Here is a 22299-nt window from a genome sequence, read left to right as displayed (position 1 = left end):
GAGCTAGCCAGGGAGCACAGCCGTTTATTGACATCTGCAGAAGAACACTGCCGCTAGCTAACTGCTCAGCGCGGCAACCGCACAGCAACAACAACAACAACACACAGGGCGCCCTCTGACCCCGGAAGGACACACCGTCGCAGCGAGAGGGCGTCACCCGTCACTATGGCAACATAAACAAAACATAACTGTACAAACAGAACCCCAAACAGCCCTGACCCGCTACAATATGCTGCTGAGAATATAGCCCAGAAGAAGCGTATAGTATAGCTTTTATTTTGGAAAGAGCCATTTCTCTGTAATAAACTCTCTTTTCCAAAGATGAGTGATTCCTCAATCAGATTTTATTTTTTTAATTACTTTTGTTTCAGCAACATTAAATTTAAAAACTGTACTTTTGAGTTAAAATATATATTTATAATTTTAATAAATGACAAATTAAAAAGGCATGAACATTTTTTTGTATCGAAAAAATATCGAACCGTGACACCAAAGTATCGAACCGAACCGTGAATTTTGTGTATCGTTGCACCCCTAATGTTATGTATATAAATAGATATAACAAATATCATATATATATACCTGTATATAGAGTTTACTCCAATTTTTTGTAATTCTGAGTTTCGACCAGGGAGCGCAGAACCAGAATTAAAATTTTGGACAATTCAGGGTATAGTAGGAAGCTAAGGTAATAAAAATCTTTTGAAGAACTATGGAGCAGGTATGGCATACCATCAAAGCTTCTTCTTAATACCTCCAACTGTGAAGTTTTATATTAGCTAGGCAGTTCAGTAGTCTTCTTTATCCACCACTGAAGATTTCACTTTGAAATTTGTAAAGTCTAGTGGCCTGGTGTCTGTCTTAAACAACATGTTTGCTAGTAGGTACAACGTGTCATTTCATAACATACTACATGCCACTAGTATGGAGAACAGATTTCAAATATTATGTAAACAAGAAACAATGGTCAGAAGTGTGGTCTTAAGTTCCAATACAAACTAAAGCAATATAAATGGATAAATAGGCAATGCATTGCTCCAACAAGGCTGTGTTAACGCTAATACTTTCAACATTTGCATTAAATGTAAGAATCTTTGTTCCCACTTTATGTGGGAATGCCCTCTGATTCAATCTTTTTGAAAAAGGCTGCTGGAAATATGTAACCAAATTTCTGAGTAATAGATTCCTCTTAATTGTAATTTATGCTTAGTAAATATTTATCCCAGATGGTGCTGTGATCTCTAAGAATATCAGGTCTTTACTTAACTTCTGCTTTTTGAAAGCCAAACAGTACAGAGCTTTCTCTTTGAAGAAGCAGCAAACCTGTGCAAATTTACAGCGGCCTAAGACATTCTTTAGAAAAGATAAGCTATCTAACAAAAACATGGAAAGTTCTGGAGCATTTGGAACACCTTCCATATAACTTTCATAACAGATTAACACTGTAGAGTATTTGGTTTTTAATTAGTGTTCATAAATACATCCAATGGCGGTTTTTCTTTTTCCCTTCCCCATAGCTGTGCCTGATCCTCCAGAGGATCCGGAGGTCCTCAGTAAGACAAAAAAGTCTGTTACCCTCTCTTGGTTCACACCTTTGCATGATGGAGGAAGTCCCATTCTGGGCTACAGAGTGGAGATCCGAATGGTAGACAGTGCCCTCTGGCTTCCATGTCATTCTGAGCCTGTGCGTAACACCGAATTTGTGGTTGAAAATCTCAGTCCAGGCAGTGCCTACAGGTTTAGAGTGGCAGCCATCAACAGAGCAGGGATAGGGGAGCCTGTTGAGCTGCCTCAGACTGTTCAGCTTGGTGAGTGAATGTACGCTTCACTTAACACAACAGTGTAGCTGCTTTTTTTCTGTGATGTTGTGTTTATAATTGTAATTGCAGTTCATGTTTTATGTCACATGGTGATATGAGATCGAGCTTTATGCAACTGCAACATTCTAGCCAAAGATGTAATGCTAGAAACCAAGGAATTTTGATATTTTATAAACTTTAATATCATTTGTTTTTCTTCTCTTCTTGAAACACAGAAGCACCTCCTCTGCCACCGATTACTCCAGGTAGGTCACTGTACGCTGTATATGTGGTACTTTTTGTATTTCTCCACAAGCTCTGCTGTAGCCCTAATGTAGCCCTGCACATAAATGTTAAACGTTAGGATTAAGCACCAATTAAAGAGGGCGTGGTGCTGTATGGACCATAACTGTAACTCCATTGTGGTCATATGTGTAGATGCAAAACAGGAAGTAACTGAGGCACTGGGACAACCCAGTCTTCCTCCTGAGGCTGCTGAAGAAGGTGATCTCCATGAACTTTGGGAAGCATCAGCCAAGAAACGACGCATGAGTCGGGAGCCAACTCTGGACTCCATCTCTGAGCAACCAGAGGAGGATGGCAAAAGGGGTCAGAGCAAATTAGACCAGAATCAGCTTCCACAATCTGAGAAAGTGGAAGTCAAATCAACAGAGAAGGAGCAGGCCATTGTGTCAAAGAAGCAGACAGAAGCCAGCCTGTGCACCAGCTCTGAGGATGAGTCTGTTTCTGGGCGTTCGACGCTTGTTTCCTACCTCAAAAAGAGCAGCAAGACTACTGAGACAGTGACAAAGGAAGCAGATACTCTAGCCACTGAGAGGTTCTTCGCACATTTCCAAATGTCAGAGCAGAAAACTGTGCAGCAGACAGAAGTGAAAACAACTGTAGTTCAGCAAACCCAAGAAAAACACGTGTCTACAGAGGAAACTAGCATCATGGAGATCGGTAAAGAGGATGACCCTGAGCTCAGAGAAGCTGCTGTTAAGATTCAAGCTGCCTTCAAGGGTTACAAGGCCCGCAAGGACATGCGTCCTGTTTTTAAAGATGTCTTCAAAGACCAGACTAAAGAACCTAATGGCACCATACATCTGGAATGTGTGACAGAAGGTAAACCTGATAAAGTCCGCTGGCTGAAAGATGGAGAACCACTGACGGATGGCAAGCATCATCATATTGATATCTATAATGATGGCACCTGCTCACTGGTCATTACTGCAATCACCACCAAGGACACTGGAGTTTACACATGTGAAGCCACTAACAAGTTTGGGGTAGCTTCTCACAGTGGTAAGGTGACCGTGGGAACGGTAAGAGAATCATCAGGCCGACGGCCGCTTACTGTAGGTTACAGTGCTGACAGTGAGCCTGAGAGCTCCTCCGGAAGTGAGATGGATGAGTCGCTGAGACAGGCAAGCAGACGCCTCCGGCGCCTGTTGCGCACGCGTCTCCCACCAGATGTTGAGGAAGAACCATTTGTCAGTGCAGATGAAGGAGACTTGCGAGCCCCAGACCCACAATCTTACCGTGAAGATGACAATTATATCTACATTCGTTTTGATTCACGGACAGAAGCTGAAGTTGCCTCTACGAGATTTCAGGAGATGTTTACAGTCCATGGGGTTCCTGTGGAGACCACAATCTTACCTGCAGGGCCTCACAAAGTGGAGCTGCGAATTAAAAAGATGAGCTACATACAAGATGGTACACAGACGCCCACACAAGATAGACAGCCTCCTGCTTTCATGACTGGAGCTCCAGGTAAGAAGCAGCTTGCTCTCTGTTAATTATAACTTTGTCTGGTTAGTAATGCACCAAGTTCAATACACCAAGAATAGTTTCTCTGTTAGGGGTGGGATTTTTATATTTGCTTTCCATTTGCTCTTGTTGCCAGCTGCACCTGTCTTCTTAACCGAGCTACAAAGTCAGGATGTTCCAGACGGTTATCCAGTCAGCTTTGACTGTGTTGTGATTGGCAAGCCACCTCCCACTGTTCGCTGGTATAAGGATGGCAAGCTGCTGGAGGAGAACGACCATTACATGATCAATGAAGACCAGGAGGGCTGTCACCAACTTATCATCACCACTGTGTTGCCTACTGATATGGGGGTCTATCGCTGCACAGCTGAAAACAGCAGTGGCATTGCATCTACTAAAGCTGAACTCAGGGTTGACAGTAAGTGAACAGATGATACAAGAAACACACGTTTGCTTTTTAAATACCTGTCCTGGGATAATTGACTAGGCAAACTGTACAGCATCTGTACATCTTTAATGACTTAAAAAATGAGAATTTGGTGCACAAATTTGAATTTATTTTGGACACCAAATTCTTGTTTTTTGAAGTCATTGAGATGTATGCTGTACATCATTCCACCCTGGAAAAAGAACAGTTCAAAGAAAGCGTTAAATGTGGCGACTGTGGTTCAGGGGGTTGGGAAGCTTATCTTGTAACCGGAAGGTTGCCGGTTTGATCCCCAGCTCTATCTCCAGCTCTATCTGTTTTGGACAAGACACAGACCTACTGCCTACTGATGATGGCCAGAGGGGCCGATGGCGCGATATGGCAGCCTTGCTTCTGTCAGTCTGCTACAGCTGTAGCTTGCCTCCACCAGTGTGTGAATGTGAGAGTGGAATTGTAAAGCGCTTTGAGGGTATCGAAAAGGCTATATAAATGCAATCCATTATTATTGTTATTATTAAAAGGGCAAAATTACTACAATATTCATGCCCGTAAATGTATGCAAACTTCTGTATAGCTTGTTTTTTTAAAACAGAAGAGAACTTCAGACAAAGTCAGAGCAAAACTAGCATGCAGAATATGTGAGATGGACCTTGAGCCTCCCCTAATATAAAGGCAGGTTTCTCACCCTGCCTTTATATTAGGCAGGGGTAAAAAAAACAACAAAAACAAACCCACAAAACCTACAGCTATACAGATGTAGCATTTAACTGAAGCATGAAGCTAATTTCCAAACCATAAATCAACATCTTAGAAAAGCAGAGTCCCTTTACACCTTAAGCATTGTATAAAACTATAATAAAATTTCTCCATCAGTGTCTTGCAGCTCAGATTATGACACTGCTGCTGATGCCACTGAGACGTCTTCTTACGTCAGTGCCAAAGGATACATGTCCAGGTAAGTTTATTTATGTTTATTTATTTATTTATATGAACTAAACCTTTATATTGAGGCCTTCACATACAGTTATAAATATACTGGAGCTGCTGTGCTTTACTCTCCTCCAACAGGGAAACTGAGACCTTTGAGTCTGTAGCTGAAGATGATCAGCTACCGCAGGTTGTGGAGGAGCTTCATGATGTTCACGTCTGTCCAGGTTCACCTATTGCAAAGATGCAGCTTAAAGTAAAGGGTAAAGTAAAGATTTGTTAATCCATCCCAGTGTTCTAAAAACATTGCATATGATTTAAGAATAATGTTTGTCAAATTTTTGTTGTTTTCCAGGTTTCCCGAAACCCAGAATATACTGGTTCAAAGATGGCCACCCTCTACGACCTTCAGAAAGAATTCATTTGTTAGCAGAGAGAGACGTTCATGGCGTGGAGATCACGGAGGTGAAAAAAGAGGATATGGGGGAGTACTCCGTCTACATCAGCAATGCAGCTGGTTCTGCTTACTCCTCTGCCCGGATGATAGTATTGAGTATGTATACACGTGCCTGAATACAAAATACAAATCTCAAATGAAACGATGAGATACATTTTATACATTTGCAACACTTTTTGCAACAGGTCCTGGGGAGATTTTACCACAAGAGAAAAAGGGTAATTTAACATTTATCCTACAAACCACAGCACAAGTATATGTACTTTCAGTAGACATGTCCATATATTCAAAATGTCACATTATACACTTCATTCTCACAGACCCTAAAGAGCCCCTGGTGCCACCCCGCTTTATTGAAAGGTTCAGCAATAGGAAGGTGAAACAAGGAACAAGCATCACTCTGTCTGTGAAAGTAGAAGGTGCGTTACTACACTTTTCTAGATAAGAAGAAAGTCTAGATTTTGGGCTCTATCTGCCACGCATCATTATTACAAAGTCTCCATAATCACCCTTCTCTCTTAGGATCTCCTACTCCCATGGTCAACTGGCTAAAGGAGGAATCTTTGGAGGATGTCCTGTGGATCAAGCCTGACACTAAAGGATACAAAATAGCAAGCTCTGGGCGCCACCACAGTCTCATCTTGATGGACGTGGGCACAGAGTACACTGGTGCCTACACCTGCATTGCAACAAATAAAGCTGGACAGTCCATCTGCACTGCTCACTTGGAGGTGGATGAGAGTAAGGAGAATAACGTCATCAAGACACTTTATTTTGAAATGACAGGTTAAATGAGTGTCTTCTTATATCAGAAACACTTAGCAGAGCACTTTTCAAACCACCCTTCCGCTTTTTTTCTCCCTCCTCTCTAGCTCCTCAGCCCAAGAAAGAGACAGCGGCTTCAGAGTAAGTTATTTTTGAAACCTTTTGATTGCCTTGCACAAAAAGATGTCTGTAGTAAGTACATTTAATTATAACCTGACTGAAAATTAGGTCACTAATACTGCTTTGATTCTGCCATGGTCTTATTTTTTCCTCCTTCTTTCAGCTGCTCCTTTCATTGTTCATCCCAGTGGATCATCTGCTATGCTATCCCTAGCAATCTCCTCTCAAACCAAATCCCTTCATGTCCTCCTTCACTGCATCCACGAATCTCCTCTGAGATCCTCCTATTCCTCCTGTCTGGCAACTCCACCTCCAACATCCTCTCTCCCTCTGATGTACTCATTTCTAATCCCGTCCATCCTGGTCCATCTCAGCGAAAATCCTGATATCTTTAATTTTGCCACGTCTAGCTTAGGCTCCTGTCTGTTAGTCAGTGCCCAAACCTTACACCGTAGCAGGTCTGTAAACCTTCCCTTTCCCTCTATCCTCCTGTCACAAATCACCCCTGACACATGTCTCCACCCACTCCACCCTGCCTGCACGCTGTTCGTCACCTGCATTGGCTGTTGTGTTGGATAGTTGACCTCAGGTGTTTAAACCTTACTACCTCTACTAAAACTAAATTAAAACAGGTATTGTGATGTGTTTTTTTAAATACCATATAATCATTTGTAGTAGTAGTGGTAGTATTTATAAAATGTTATTAGCAAGTGTTAAATGTATGTTATGTTAAATATCAGTACTCTTGCTGACTCTTGTTTGGCTTTTTAACAATTTATAGATATATACCAAACTGTAGATATTACATCAGGAATCATTTTGAAAGACTGAGAGTAAAACTGAGTGAGCTGTAAGCACGATAAACGTCAGGAGATTAGACAACCGTGTGCTTTAGAGAGAGAAATACACCTTGAATTTTCCCTCCTACTGTTATAGACTGATGTTCTTTGTGCCACTTAAGCTGGGTAGAGTCGCACTGTGTTCAATATCATCAAATTAAGTTAATATATTATGCATTTAGGCTTTTACTACTGGAACACAATTCTATTAACCAATACAAGAGAAGGCGGTGAATAAATATGACTGCTTGTATGTTTGTTTTTGAGTTTGGGACTCTTGGCCAGCCCCGTCTTAAATGAGGAAGCCAACACAGATGGTCACCCCAAGACCGACTCTCCACGTGCCAAGGTCACCGGACTCACGAACACCCGGCTGTCATGGACTCTGCTGCCAGACATAACTGGTCAATGAAGCGGGCTGAGACATTTAAGCAAAAAAACAAAAACGCAATCCCATCTCAGGATCTACGTGGACAGAGATCGGAGGGAGGATGGCTCCAAGGTGCTACGATGTAAGAGCTGCATGTCGCATAATTACGATGAGAAGGCAGGTTCAACTCCCAAAGACGGCAATTTAAAAAAAGCCGTTAACAAACCCCACAACAATTCACACTCTTGGTGTTTCTCTTCTTTCCCTGTGTGTCAGCTGACTTCCCTCCACCTTCCTCTCCACCCACCTACTACGCCCCTCCTCCTGCCTCTGGTAAAATCAGTAAAATCAATTCATTTTTCAACAGAGAGCAATCAGTTCACAAGCTGCTCTCCACAAACATGTTTACGCTGTTAGAGCTCATTTTCTGAAGTTTGAACCTTTACTAATAAATATTGTTTGTCACATATGGCAGTGCTACAGTACTACCATGCATGTTATGTACTACAGTGCTGTACTTTGGTAACTGAGGCTGATTTAAATAATGTAACTTTGACCTTATTCCACTCAATCACATTTTATCTTATTTTTAAACGTTGTACTCTCAGTGTCTTAGCAATGAAATTGTACACAGAGAAGTCACAGCACTCCAATCCAACCAATCAACAGCCGACACAGGAACTATATTAACTATATTACTAATATGAGGTTCATCTGTGAGTTGGTAGGCACATCTATTTGTTACTGTGGTAAATGATGCAGCTGGCATTTGTTCACTGCTCTGGTGTTATGAGCAGATATGCTGATGTGCTGGCACTAAGTTGTTAATGAAGCTGTGATGTGATACTGACCGTGCATTTTTAAATAGAACTTTCCAGCACTTTGAACAAAGTACTTTCTTATGTATGAAAAACTGCAAACAGGCCTTGACTCACATTAGCAGTATTAGCATGATGATCAGCAGTGGTTGTGTTCCCAGTTTAGGATTTGAGTATTCAGTTACTAACAGATGGATCCAGCCAGTATTACTCATGGTAGCTGTAGTAAAGGTTATAGTACTGAAAACATAATTTGTAATTACTGTTATCACTTCGATTGTTGCTTTTGTTTCAGTACCTAGAGTTGAGGTGGTCCTGACAACCTCTGACCTCTGTAGAAGATGGATGACCTCCATCCAGGAGCTGCTGAACTATCTGATTAACATCCAGGATCCTTCCCATCAGGCTGTTCATCTCCTGGTCCAGGCTCTCAAATCTGCAACATGAGGGTTGTAGTTTTGAACTGCAAAGGTTGGACTCAGCCAATTCTTGGTAACAGTTTAGACAACAAGACAGACACTGACCACCCAGCTAAGCTTTGGTAACCTTTAGCCATTCTGTCCTCCTTCCCTTCCTCCTCACCTGTGTGCCACGACCTCCACATCCTCCAGTTTTTCTGGGATCTCCATCCTTTCCAGCCACTGCTCCTTCTCGTCAATCCACAGCTCGCAGGCGTTGACCTCGCTGAACATGCGGTACACAGCGAGGGCGTCGTGAAGCCACTGCTGTCTGAGCACTGCGATTTCAGCAACCTCTGTGTACAGCTGCTCCACCTCTCCCATACGAACCTGCACCTCCTGCAGAGAGGAGGATGGAAGAGGAGACAGGACGAGATGGTCGGACAAAAAGTTTATTAAATAATAAAGACATGGGAAGTGAAACATCCTTTTTTTTTGTTTGATTGTTGCGCCCGTACCCACCTCCTGTTCACGGTACCGCAGGGGCAGCGCCACCATGTGTTTGCGCAGTGCCACTACATGCAAACGATGTTTGTCAATGGCTTCACTGACCCCTCTGTGTTTCTTTAGCAGCGATTGAGTGGAGTACTCATCGTGTCCAAAGTCTTCACTGGACACCAGGCGGTAAGCGTCCTGCAGCCAGGCCACGACGTCATCCGTCTCTGTGGAGAACTGGAAGAAGTTGAGCGCCTCCTGCAGGTGGCTGAGATGCTGCGCAGCCTGGTCCTCCAGCCTCTTCCACTCGCCTTTAACCTCCATGATGCGCTCCTGGATCCCCGCTGTGCCAAAGCTCTTCTCACTCAGAATCTGCTTCCCTCGCTTCATGGTGTTCTGGATAGGAGGAAAGATATTTGACTCATTTGAAAAATGGCCACTTCTGGCTTGAGAAAACGCTTGATTTGCATGTGGCTGAAAAACAAATAAACCCTAAAGACCAAGAGACCTGGAGACCCTAGATCTAACATATTCATATTGTTCTCTTTCTTGTTTTCATTAAAACGACCACCTGGTGCTTCAAAGTAAAACAAGGAGAACATGAAATTAATATCAACCAATAGTATATAAAAGCTATTGGCTGATATAGCTTTTAATGTGGGCCAGCAGATACATCCTCAAAACGTGAACTCCAAATGTTCTGTTAGGAGAAGTTGGATGGGTCTTTTTTAGATAAACTAAAAGAAATGTATAAATGTAAATGCATAAATTTACTGAAGTCTGTGAAGTTTGGAGAAAAACTCTTACAGCAGTACATTTACCAGGTGCAGAATTGAAAACACGCACCTGCAGCAGTGAGCGGTGAGCCAGCAGTTCCCCAGCCAGAGTCTTGTGCTGTTGCAGTAACCTCAGCACACTGCTCAGGTCCTTCCCGTAGCCCTGAGCTCCCAGGATGGAGCTTTTCTCTCTGATCCAGGCCTCCGACTCTTCCAGCTCCTAATAGGACAAAAGACAAGTTTTAAAGCAGGACAATATTTGTAATGGAAAACTGAACAGGTTTAATGATTGGGTGGGGCGATTGGTGGTGCCTGGCCTGAATCCAGGGTGGGGTCTTTCTGTGTGGAGTTTGCGTACTGTCGCCATGTCTGTGTGAGGACTCCTGGTTGCTCCCATAGACATGCATGGGGCATAAAAAATGTTCAAAGCTTTCTGAAGCATCCAAGCTCCTCAGATACTGGCTCCTAGGAATGATCCCGGCAAGTTAATCCCGCCATTTTCCCCACAGCCTGCTGACCCATCTCACCTGAAAGAAGGCCCACAGTTTCCTTGACTCCTCGAGCTCAGCACGTCTTTTAGTTGCCAGGTGTTTCAGCTCCTCCAGACAGGAAGAGACATGGTTGACACGGTTACAGATCACCTGTGGGTCACATGGTTGGTAACCTGTAAAAACGAGACGGCATTAAATTTATTAGAACCGTGAGTCAGACACAGGATATCAACCTACTCACACCAAGCCTTAAATACCAATTTTCCAATCATTGCTAAAGACAAATAAAACACTTTCACTGCAACACAATGTGTGTGTACATGCGTGTACCCTCTATTGTGGTGAACTTGAGTGCAGCAGTGTTGAGCGTCTCGACTCTCTCAGCCTGCACAGTAATATCGGCCTCCTGCAGGCCGTGCTTCTGCAGCAGGTCGTCCACCTCCAGTAGATGTTTCCCAAAGTCCCTCGAGAGCAGCTGGACCTGAAAGGAATGAAGCAACAGGAGGGAAGAAAGGCGAGAGAAATTAATGGAAGTAGAAATGATGAAACCAGGGGTTTCAGTAATACATTTTGATATCTGTGTTTATATACACACATGAAAAAACTGAAGTGTATGTAGGACTCTAGTTACAGAGTTTCTTTTGACCCCAGTACTCGTATTTTAGGTGTAGTGTCCTTTTCATTTTACGTCTCTCACGCTCTCTAGTACCTGCATGTCCTCCATCCAGTCAATCATGTACACCATGTCCTGGAAGGTCTTCTGCAAGGCCAGATTCTTCTCCAGCCGGGTCCTTCTCCCAGCCACCAGCTCCTTCAGCAGACTCCACTGGCCCAGGATATTCTCTTTACGTGCCAAAATACGCCGGATATCGTAGTATCCTTCCACCTCCATCTCCGCGGCGAGTTCCACAACCACGCCAATTCTTTCCTCGTATGAGGCTATGTCTGCCTCGATGGCTTCGTGCTTCTTCATCGCTGCCTCGACTGCTGGTAGGTCATAGCCAAAATTGTCCTGAAGTCGAAGGGGAAAACAAAGAAAGTCGTGATCTTAGATTTAATGAAACAAGTACCAGTAATACACTGAGACATTTGTCCCCCCTACCTGCGATACGAGTCTCTGATTCTCATTGAGCCAGGCTTGCCTCATGGTGGTTTTGTGGTCAAAGCGCTGAGCCAACAGCTCAAGCTTCTCCTGGCGAATCAGCTCCTTCCGTAAAGCTACACCCCTCTCGTGCTCTGCCTTCTCCAATCTCTCCCAGGCCTAGAAGATGAATGACAAACTGATTAACAGTGTTGGAGAAAGGATTAAATGTTATATATAAAATATAAACAACACAGCTTATGGGTGTATGACCTTGTTAATGTCTGAGATGAGCTTCCCATCATTAGGCACATAGGGTTTCTGGTTATTGGCTCTGAGTTTGCTTTGGATGGTGAAGAGAAGGACCTCGAGATTACCCTTCTCCTGAAACCTGGATGAGAAGCAGGAAGCTTTAGTTGGTGGGTCAGTGTCACAGTATCGCAGTCATCTCAGCAAAAAATCACTCAAACAGCACGAAAGCTTGTTGACAGACGTGTTTCTGTCTGCTGTCCAGGGTTGTGCTCATTAATTACTCACAGAGAGTCTACATTTAGTCTGAGAGCAGTCTTCTATTAAAATATCCACTAATATGTATGCACATCTGCTTTTGTGCCAGTTTCACAAGTCAACAGCTGGCTGTGAGCTGCTTAAGTCACCCAGAGCCTAACAAGGCCTATTGTATCATAGCAAGACTGTGAACGTGTGTGTGTGTGTGTGTGTGTGTGTGTGTGTGTGTGTGTGTGTGTGTATCTGCTCTGTGGGTATCATTGCTGCTGACAGTACACTCTGAGGTGTCATGAGTCTAGTACTCTGTGCTTTTTCACTGCAAAAAAACTCAAACATTCAAATGTATAATTTTACAGTTAAGGAAGTGAAATCATCCTGTGAGCAAAAAAGGAGCCAACAAATTCATACACTGTTTAGGAAAGCTGCACTTTAGTAGGAGTCACATAAAATTACACTACTTCATCTAAAATACACAATAACTCTCATAACTAATGTAAAGTATAAACTGTCTCTAGCTACTGTTTCACATAATTCTGGCTTCAGACGCTTACAGTCCATCAGTAATGTTTCTGACTGACACAGCTACACACATACACAGCAATCTTATTTTTCTCTAATAGGGTGAAACATAAAACGTATACGGTATAAGCACAACAGTGTATTTTTCACAAGACTGGCAATAAATTAAATGCATTAATTACATTAATAAATAATAAATTACTTAGTAAAGCAGATATAAGCAACTAATTCTGACACTTGAGAAGCTGTAGATTAACTGTTTTGAATCACAGCTGGTCACACCAGGTTACTGGTAGCGGTCACAAACCGAAGCTTATTTTACTATATGTGATGTGGTCAGTCGTTTATCGTGGGAGTTATGTTCCAAAAATAGGTGATAGATGAGTAGCAAAGTAGCCAACTTTATTTTTTCCAATTATTATAGATGTTTTAAGACCGTAAAACCCCTCACTACACGCTTTATACACTTTTCTCAGACAGGCATGAACATTTTCACACTTTTCTCTCTTGTTTGATGGCGCAAAACGTTTCGTCGACACTGTTGCGTTTGTTGGGAGAAACCTTACAAACATACAGTACAGCACTTCAGAGTCACACTGCTAGCGATCAAAGATTTATGTAAATTTGACAAACTGAACACATTCTGTACTGTACAGGAGACACGGCATCAGATTGATTGACAATGGTCTACAGCCAATCAGGACGCAGAACACAATGCGCTGCTAAAAAAAAAAAAAAACATGCAAAATTGCACCCAAAAAATCAGCGAAACAGCGAGGCTGCCAAAAGTGAACCCCGTTATAGCAAGGGACCACTGTATTACATATTTACATAATTAGTTGGTGTTGTTCCTCCAGCTGCTTCTTTTTAGTATCACTTTGTTTTCCAGCTTGAAGTTGGCCCCAAGGTTTTGGAGATGCTTTGCTGTCGTCAAATTCTTCCAATTATACTGTTTCTTATGAGTTTAAGACATTTGCAAATCAAATCAAACGTTTTACACAGCGTCACAACTTTTTTGAAATTGGGTTTGTACATGTGGTGTTAAAAAAAATGACAAAATATGTTAATCTGGTATTTTTAAAGAATCATCAAACTTACTTTATGGGCTTCTCTATAGTGCAGTAGGTGGTGAAAGCCTGCAGCTGCTGCTGAACTCCGGTCAGCGAGTTGGCAAACTTCTGGTTGCTGATGACCGCGATGGTCTTCTCTATCCACTCGAGGAGCTCAGACGCCAGAGCGTCATAGCGGTTAACAATCTTCTCTGCCTCAATGCAGTTGTCTAGCACCTGGTTCAGAGAGAAGAAAGTTGCGAGGAGATTCTGAGAGCAAGATTGAAGTATGAGGCGAACAAAAAAAGGCAGGAATAACCAGAAACCCTTTAAGAATCATAATATTTAAATTCCTCTAAGATCTGCACGTGCTAGTAAAGTGATATTACAGTGATATTATTTGTTTCAGACTGCCTGCCCTTCATGTTTTAAAGCAATAGTGGCTCATTGATCTCCTCTCTGATGCTGTCAGTATGCAGGTTTTGTAGGCATATTTGGGAGAGCATGTGCGTTACCTTGCCAACGCGCTTCCCCTCCACAATAAGAGCCTTCATCTTAGAGAAGTAGTGGTAATAGGAAACCACGTATGTAATGATGGACTTTTCATCTGGGTTCTCGGTGTTCACATCTGCACAGGAGGGAGGTGATAGAAACGGAAAGATAGAAGAGTTAGCATCACCTTTAAGACCGGCACTCCTTCCTCTTAACATACAAGGAGCTGATTGTTTCTAGTATAGATCAGCACCACGGTCACTCGTCCATAAGATTTGAGAGTCTGAGTAAGTCTGAGTAATGGCTCAAGTCTTATTAATACATCAGATCTGTGCATGTCTCTCCTGCATAATTGTGGGTTCACTGTAAGACGTGACTGTTTTGGAGAAACTAAAACAATGTGTGGGAAAAAACATGCTTTCAGCTGCCATCTCATGGCCTCACCCTTCCACACAACTCACAGAAGGAAAAAAAAAAGCTACATATGTTTAAAAAGCTTTTTTATTGCACACTTGGACAAAGTCTGAGCACATTTTCAGCGCCCACACATTTTAGAAGAGTTAAACATTTTAAACTTCCCTTACATAGCCTTTATCCTTGTCTTTTTAATCCATCATAAAAAGATTATAATGGAATGAGTATATGCATCTGCCTTTCTGGTAAAAATTGAATGTTAGTTCTAGTTTTGTGTACTGTTACATGCTTTATGTTTTAAAATCAGTTAACTTAGAATGTTTGAAAGAAGCTGTGAGAACCTTTGAAGCGTGAGTTAATCTCACGTCTCCCATTTCTGTGAAAAAGAAAAATGTTGTCTATCTTACTGAGTGCAGCAGGTTTTGCACTGTTTTGGATGTTGCAGCATGGAGTGTGGTTTGCATGACTCTCACCCTCAGGGTCCAGGAGTTTCGTGAGGCCCAGGTGCTGCTCAGCGATGTTAAAGGCTTGCTGCAGGTTGTGGGTTGCATTGGATCGTGTCAGCTTGTGGAACTCTATTAGATCAGGTCTGGAGGGCACAACATGAAAAAACAAAAATTTGTGTATGGTTGTGATTTTAAAATTTCATGTCAGTCACACCCGCTCCTCCGTGTTTGTTTAAATGTGTGTGTGAATATTTTTCGTCTTTTTGTTGGTAACGTGTTTGCATCTAAAAAAAAGGACTAAAAACACATACTAACAGTGCTGGTTCTATGCTGTGTAGGTGTGTCCTACCTGTGTCTATGTATTAGGGCGTTGAAGGCAAGGCCGTCCCTCCAGCAGGTGGTGAAGTTCTGGATGTTGACCTCAGAGTACCTGCGACATGGAGAAATGCTTTCTAATCTTAAAGAGCTCCAAATTACTCTCACTACATTCTGACTAGATATACAGTATAACACCTAAATGATCATGAAATCTGCAGTTTGAGCTTCTAGTTTCTGTGTTTTTATTTCACTGCTCACCCTGCAGTCTTCATCTGGCACCAAAGCAGCAGCGCATCCTTGGCAGAGCGGGTTTCTCTGTTGTCCTCCGTCTCTATTTTGATCACCTGGATCTGAACAAGAAGAAGGCGAACCAAGAGTTTAGTGTTTTCTGTCTGTCCCTGAGACTCATATAAACACGCTGCTGCTTCATTTTTGGAAGTATAGGTTCACCTTAAAGACTCCACGTCCTTAATTTTCTCCCACATGTGCACAGTTGTAATGGTGCATTCTCATATTAAACATGACCAAAGTTTTCCTATGATCCCTATGATGTAAACACTCAGGTCTCTGACAAATGCAGTAATCAGGATATCGGAAGCAGAAAAAAGCAGGTTCAAAGTGATGATGGCCCTGAAGGAGAAGAGCTACAACAGTTTGCCTCACACAGATCTGACAGAGTGCACCAAGGCCCAGTACAAGAATCATGCAAAGCTACTCTAGCAAAGCCTCATTGAATATTTGTTTCTGTGTTCTGGAGTAGTTCAGTGGGTTGGGCAAGAAATCTATATGCCAAAATACCAGTGCAGGGGCCCAGGTTCAATTCTGCTCCAGGCCATTTTATGTGCATTAGCCCTTCTGCACTCTCTTCCTACTTCAAACAAATCAGTGCCAGAATTAAGCAAAATGGATTCACTTTAATAAAAGTAAATCAAGCTGTAAACAAACCAGTTAACCTGATTACAAACTCAATGAATGGATGTGCAAAATGTATTGTACTGTATGTGTATTGTAATTGTAGAGGATGAAAGCGTTAATAAAGGAGTTAAATCTGCCTTAAGATCGAGCTGGTTAGCTTATTTCCTGTCCACCTGCAGCTGTACCTCTGATATTTTAAATAAACTTTATGGACACAACTAAGCAGTGAATAAATAAAATGTGCAAGATGTCAAGTGACAAAGCATGTATGCAAGAAACGAAATGGAGCAAAGGTCTGAGCCCCGACTTTATTCCCGAATCCTGAAAAAGAAACAGCAAAGCAAGAAAAACTACAAGCAAAGGAACAAAGAGAAATATGACATGAGGCGAGGGTTTGGGTGTTAAAAACACACGGCTCTGTGTGCCTCCTGAGGACAACACGCTGGCCGTTACAACGCCTGATGATAGGAGACAGTGACAGCCATTCAACCAATCACGTCACAGTGACATGATCCAAGGTAATTGGGGACATGGCACCCTGGAATCAGCTGCTACCCAAGTCATTAGCTGCAACACTGTGCACACACACGCACGCACACACACACAACCTTTTTAGTGATTTGTCTGTTGTGATGTAAACTGTGTCTCAATAGTCTGCTTTCTTCTCTAAAAAGGTACTAGAAAGTAAGAAAACACTTATTATCTTTAACATTTCATGCTAAAGATAATATGATTTATAAATTCACATTGAATGTATAAAACATTAGAGCCTGACATTAAATATACCTCCAAACTGTGTCAAATATCATCAGTCAATACCTGAATCTGCATATACGGCCTTTTTATGACAATAAGTTATTACAAAAAAGGTAAAAGATGGTCAATAAGTCTTGGATCAGATACACTGCCAGTGTGTAAGCTAAGCAGAAAAGCACTGCACACAGTACAATGCCACTCAGCCAACCATATACAGCAACACAACTGAAGTGACAGCAAATAATAAGAGTCTGTTATTATTTGCGTACGGCTCTGTAAATACGGTAGCTTTACCTCTTCCTTCGCCTGTCAGTCCTCTCCCTTCTTTACTGCTTTTCCCTCCCTCTCTCTTTCTGCCTGTGTACAGTTACTGCAGTGGTCTGGCTCTACCTGCTGACTGGGCAAAGCAAACTCTCACTTTCACTGCTGGGGAAAAGGCGGAGATGAGGGCAGAAAAAGTGCAAGAGGAAACGATAACTCAAAGTTACCGTGACAACAGAAACCTCAGCTAACCCTGGACCGCACTCAGGCCTGCTGACGTTACTCTTAGCACCTAAATGTTTGACTAAATCACCTTACTGATGATCTAAAAGGGCCTCTGGATTTGAAATCCAAAAACTATTTTTGCAACAGCAAAACTCCCAGTGCTACAACTGCTATTTATTCCCTATTTATTTATTTCCTCGCTGTGTCACTTCCTTCCTTCATTCCTACCTCATTTTCCCAGTTAAGTTCACCTGAATACTCCCCAAAAGTTTAAAGTTTAATTAAAGTTTAAACAGAACCTTAATCTTCATCATTTTAATATGAAAATGAAAGATTAAGTTTAGCTTGTTTTCCTTTTTTTCCAAGTTTAAGACTCCATGTGTGTCTGTTTTTCTTATCTTAAAGACACTTGAGTTTAGAAAAGCAAACCTTAAAAGTTCATATTTATTTCCTGCATCTTATTTTGAGGCCACTGATAACGGATGACTTTCTTGGCTTTAAGATAAAAATGAAAATTGAGAAAAGACAGTCAGGAACTTAAAATGTGGGTGAACTCTAGGAAAAGTGTTCTTATTTAAAAAAAGACTAAAAGAAGAGCAATTTTAGAGACATAAATACCGTTTGACACTGGTTTACTTATTACTTTGTAAGTACTGTCAAACTGTTTAATAAATTCATTCATTTTTCATTTTTGCTTCCTGTGAACATTAAACGTTATTGATGTGGTTTCTCTGATTTCAGGTTTTTGTCTTTGTTTTGCATTTTCCCCCCCATTGACCTGAAGCAGCTTTTTGTCTGGTTGTCCTACAACTTAAACATGAAGAAGTGTGATAAACTTTACATCATCTTGCAATAACCTTTCTGATTTTATTATTCTAACTGTGACCATAACCATGTGTGAGGTCATCAAGCTCTGAACTTTGATTTCTTCCAAAACGAGATAGTAAAAAAATGTCATGAAACAGTGTGCGATGCTCTTGAGAGCTTTTACTTTGAAAAGACTACAGAGGAATTCAACATAGCCTCTGACTGGATTGTTGTTAGTGAGTTAGGTTGACACATAACTTGTGAGGAAGTGAATCAGACGTACCGTAGCCACTGAGAAAATAACTGTTTCTCTCCTAACATTTTAATTTCAAGTAACATAACAGTTCAATTATTTGCATGTTGTTTTATTTCATTGTTTTATTCATACAGCACTTCATATATCTGTATGCACAGCTGCTCCTGGAAAACGAGGAAGATGTACAAAACAAACCTTTAAAGTCTTTACAAGTTATGATTGTGACTGTATCAAAACTCTTGGACCTAGTTTCTGCAGAAGTGTAGCCTTTTCTTCTGGTTATTGGAGCACAGGTGCTACACCTCAAATATGAAACATGAAGAAATATGTATTTCTAAACCCTGGTTCTCGCCCTGATTTTAGTGTGTGTTAATTATTAAGTTCAGGGAACAACCAGCGCTTATTTATCGGAACATCTCTGCTTACTGCTTCCCATCAGCCAGCTATTCTTTCCCTATATGAGTACTTGTCTCATAATTAGACACACACACACACACACACACACACACACACACACACACACACACACACACACACTGCTGAACAACAGTCTTCTGCACTACTCTCCTTTCTCAGCACATGCAAAATTGAAGAGGCCATCGACTGGTGGCTCATGGGAGCAGGAGGACGGGACAACAGCCGAGCTCACGGCTAATGGTGGGAAATCTAGCAGACAGCTAACACTATAGTAGCCTAAACTGTACAGATTCAGCTGCTCGGGTATATTCAGAAAGCACGTAAGGAGTAAGTCTACTGACACAAATTAGCTTATAAATATGAGCTAAGTTTTCGTGAAAAATACTTCTCTCTGTGATTTAGCATATGCAACGTTCACGTGACCTTCTCATAAGCTTGTGCTTCTTCCTGCTCCTTTTTGAACTTGAAAGTTATTTGGTGTTGTGGTTGCTCGTTTTCCTTTTGTTTTGCTTTGTTCATTTGTCTCTTTTAATTCTGTGTCGTTGTACTTTTTCAACATGTTCAAAATAAAGATTCAGTCAATCAATCAAACCTTGTTGTGTCTGTGGTCTTCACAGCATGGCAAAACAAACAGGACAAGGTAATGAAGCTAGGCAACGTAGAATAGCACCAGACACGTACGCGTGTCCTGCATGTCCACATGCTGCAAGACAATTTCTGCTTTTTTTCCCTTTTGTATTATTGTGATGGTTGAATTCACATAGAAGCTAAAAAACAAAAAAAAATGCATTTACAGCAATATCTCTTTAATTCTCAACATCAAAATTTCATTTTTATATGTCATGATGTAAAACAAACTTAAACTGTATTAAAAACAGCTTTTATTTATTTTTTCTTTTTGTTTAAACAAACTTTTAATCAACTTATACAACTATATCTGGCTCATGACATAATTCACATTTCACATAGACTGATATAAGTGAATCCTTATAAACAGCCTGATTTGATGGTTAAATTAACAGTTTTGCCAAGAAGCACTCAAACAGCACAAACCTCTGCCAAAGCAGCTCCGTCTCTGCACTGTAATTACTTTTAAGGGAACATTATTATATTTCATATATATTTCTCTCTCTCATATTTGTATTTAAACATACAAACAAGAGGTTTGCAGTGCAGTAAAATCATTATGCAGTAGCAAGTGTTGGATAATTGGTATGGATTTGTAAAATAATAAACATGAATATCTTGAGTTGATTGCAAAAAAATTATACTACAGTATGTTTCTAAAAAACTAAGCTGCTCGTTCTCCTTCTCATCACAATGCTTTTTCAAAGATATAATGCATTTTGGGGTCAATTTGAACATACAAGTTCCATTTGTTGTTTTAACCATTTTTAAAGATGAAGGGATTTTATGAAGGTTTGGTTTTATCTGACGCTGAACAAGGTCAGAGGTCCAAAGCGACATTTAGAATCCCCATATATATAACTCCCAATATTCCTATATGTTGTACTGTCGACATGTTGACAGTACACACCACACTTATTACAAACACAGTTTCGAAGTTATGAGGCTTTTTCATCAATTTGCAACCAAGAAATCATTAAGCTGACCTTGGAGACCTTGTTGGATGTTGGGCAAATTAGTTAATGGATTGCTAACATGACCCCCTGTCTCTACACCCCTACAAATTTTATCAGAATTCTTTCAAAAGGTCATGTTAGCACTTACAGATAGGATGACATGCACGTATGTAAACGCTACCAAAAACACAACCATCACGCGGTAATAATCAGCGTACAACAACACACTTATTGATTTCTGTATCTGCAGATTTCTGTATCAGTGAGCTGTCTTGCACACAGTGAACGTTGATCCTCTCTGTCTCATGAGCATGGCCTGCAGAGGGTTGCACACGCTGCAAGATAATTCTATTAGCAGTGCTGGCAAATGTGCTTTGTGGTGGGTAGCCAGGTCTAGCATGACAATACTCAGTCCCAGGAGAAAAGCTGATAGGCGACTGTGCACCGTGAATGTTACAGAGGCATCAGAATAATGTCATGTTAGCAGTGTGAGCCAATGCCACGCTGTAGCACTGAAGCAATATAAAGAGAAGCCATAGATTTCTGCTGTACTTACAGGGAAGAAGGTGATCCTGTATCACTGCTGCTGAGCCCTGGAACCCTGTGTGTGAGTGTGTGCATGTGTGTGGTATGTACATGCCAGAGGGTGTGCGATGAGACAGATGAAAGCCGGCTCAGGTAAGGTAGATAAAACAGTGTGCCCGTGTGTCCTTGCTGAAGAGCAGACTGGAAGGCGACTGCTGCCGGTCAGACACTGAGTGACATTAAGGCTTCATCCACTAAACACGGCTGTCGCACACTGGTGACGCAGCGCATGTGACAGCCTTCCCCAAACCACCAAGAGATAAACGATGCACTGCTGATCACAGCAACTTTGCACAGCAAGTTTCCGCAAAACCAGCATTCAAATATTACATCCGTAAAGAAACACTTCATATCCTGGAATACAATAAAAGCACCTTTTCTCTATACAGTGACAAAGTTGGCTCATCAGATGTCCACACTGCTATAATCTGTCACGATGAATCTGTGTTTTAAATTTACCTGAAAGCGAAGGATGATGGTCCAGATAAGGCCCAGGGTAAGGCGATGGTTTCCGTCCACAATGTCATGGGAACCGACGTTTTCCAGGTGAACCCTCTGCTCTTTAAGAAACTGCAGTGCTTTGTCGACGTTCTCCAGGCAGTGGATCCGCATTCGACCTCGTGTGGGCCTCGGCTGTGGCAGGAAAAAGAGTTTGAGTACTTTTAATAAGATAACTGTTATTATTGACATACTACATGTGGGACTATAGCAAACATTGTTAAAATAATAACAAAGACAGTCAAAAGGCTGGATTTACTTTTAGAAATGACAGAAGTAAAAACCACTGAGGAGAATCTGGGGATATTTTTAGTATAGGGGCAAGTCCTTTCTTACAAATGCCCCCACTGTGAAATAAAGGAAAACTTAAGGAGACATCATATACCAGGCAAAGTGGTAACTGACTGGTAACAAACAGACAGACAAACAAAGACAGAACCGATTACATGCTCCCTCCTTTCAAGTGGAAAATAACCAGAAAAGGGTTTTCTGCAGAGCCAAAGACCCTGGACACTACAGGTCATAGGATTTTTTTTTTTAATGTTCTAATCTGTGAAGTTTACAGACGCCCTTCAAATTTCTTTATTCAATTTTTTAAAAGTCCGTCAATGAGGGCAAATATTCAGTCAAAATATGGACTGAATGGACTGAGTGGATAATGATCCAAGATGGCGCCGCGTATGGATGCCCTGGTGCTTCAGTGCGTTACTTCTGT

At 41.5% G+C, this 22299-nt stretch overlaps 2 protein-coding genes across 5 annotated transcripts in view; one reads left to right on the top strand and one right to left on the bottom strand.

Annotated features, from left to right (window-relative positions):
• Positions 1-6329, top strand: part of LOC121815205 (obscurin-like) — a 7188-nt gene extending 859 nt beyond the window's left edge. Inside the window, exons 2-12 of one of the 2 annotated variants that reach the window (XM_042224859.1) lie at positions 1518-1808; positions 2036-2065; positions 2238-3575; positions 3709-3990; positions 4873-4954; positions 5068-5189; positions 5282-5479; positions 5569-5601; positions 5704-5802; positions 5906-6124; positions 6256-6329. In XM_042224859.1, the coding sequence (XP_042080793.1) occupies positions 1643-1808; positions 2036-2065; positions 2238-3575; positions 3709-3990; positions 4873-4954; positions 5068-5189; positions 5282-5479; positions 5569-5601; positions 5704-5802; positions 5906-6124; positions 6256-6293 (2607 nt within the window). In that variant the 5' untranslated portion in view covers positions 1518-1642 and the 3' untranslated portion in view covers positions 6294-6329. Of the gene's footprint in view, positions 1-805; positions 1809-2035; positions 2066-2237; positions 3576-3708; positions 3991-4872; positions 4955-5067; positions 5190-5281; positions 5480-5568; positions 5602-5703; positions 5803-5905; positions 6125-6255 lie in introns of those variants that run through there. The other variant, XM_042224858.1, reaches the window with a different exon arrangement.
• The window catches only part of LOC102300219 (spectrin beta chain, non-erythrocytic 4), a 101744-nt gene that overhangs the window by 58536 nt on the left and 20909 nt on the right, over positions 1-22299 (bottom strand). For all 3 annotated transcript variants that reach the window (XM_005932608.3, XM_042224856.1, XM_042224857.1), the window contains exons 4-18: positions 21546-21719; positions 15540-15631; positions 15313-15393; positions 14991-15106; positions 14127-14239; positions 13661-13848; positions 11810-11927; positions 11558-11716; positions 11165-11467; positions 10786-10936; positions 10492-10628; positions 10035-10184; positions 9216-9584; positions 8878-9092; positions 8594-8731 (exon numbers count right to left, since the gene is read on the bottom strand). In XM_005932608.3, the coding sequence (XP_005932670.1) occupies positions 8594-8731; positions 8878-9092; positions 9216-9584; positions 10035-10184; positions 10492-10628; positions 10786-10936; positions 11165-11467; positions 11558-11716; positions 11810-11927; positions 13661-13848; positions 14127-14239; positions 14991-15106; positions 15313-15393; positions 15540-15631; positions 21546-21719 (2504 nt within the window). The remainder of the gene's footprint in view (positions 1-8593; positions 8732-8877; positions 9093-9215; positions 9585-10034; positions 10185-10491; positions 10629-10785; positions 10937-11164; positions 11468-11557; positions 11717-11809; positions 11928-13660; positions 13849-14126; positions 14240-14990; positions 15107-15312; positions 15394-15539; positions 15632-21545; positions 21720-22299) is intronic.

This window comes from Haplochromis burtoni, unplaced genomic scaffold, assembly GCF_018398535.1.
Source record: "Haplochromis burtoni strain Fernald_Lab_line unplaced genomic scaffold, NCSU_Asbu1 Contig_153, whole genome shotgun sequence".
NCBI classification, from domain to species: Eukaryota; Metazoa; Chordata; class Actinopteri; order Cichliformes; family Cichlidae; genus Haplochromis; species Haplochromis burtoni.
The sequence above is the reverse complement of the archived record's forward strand: the minus strand, read 5'-3'. Positions and strand labels throughout refer to the sequence as shown.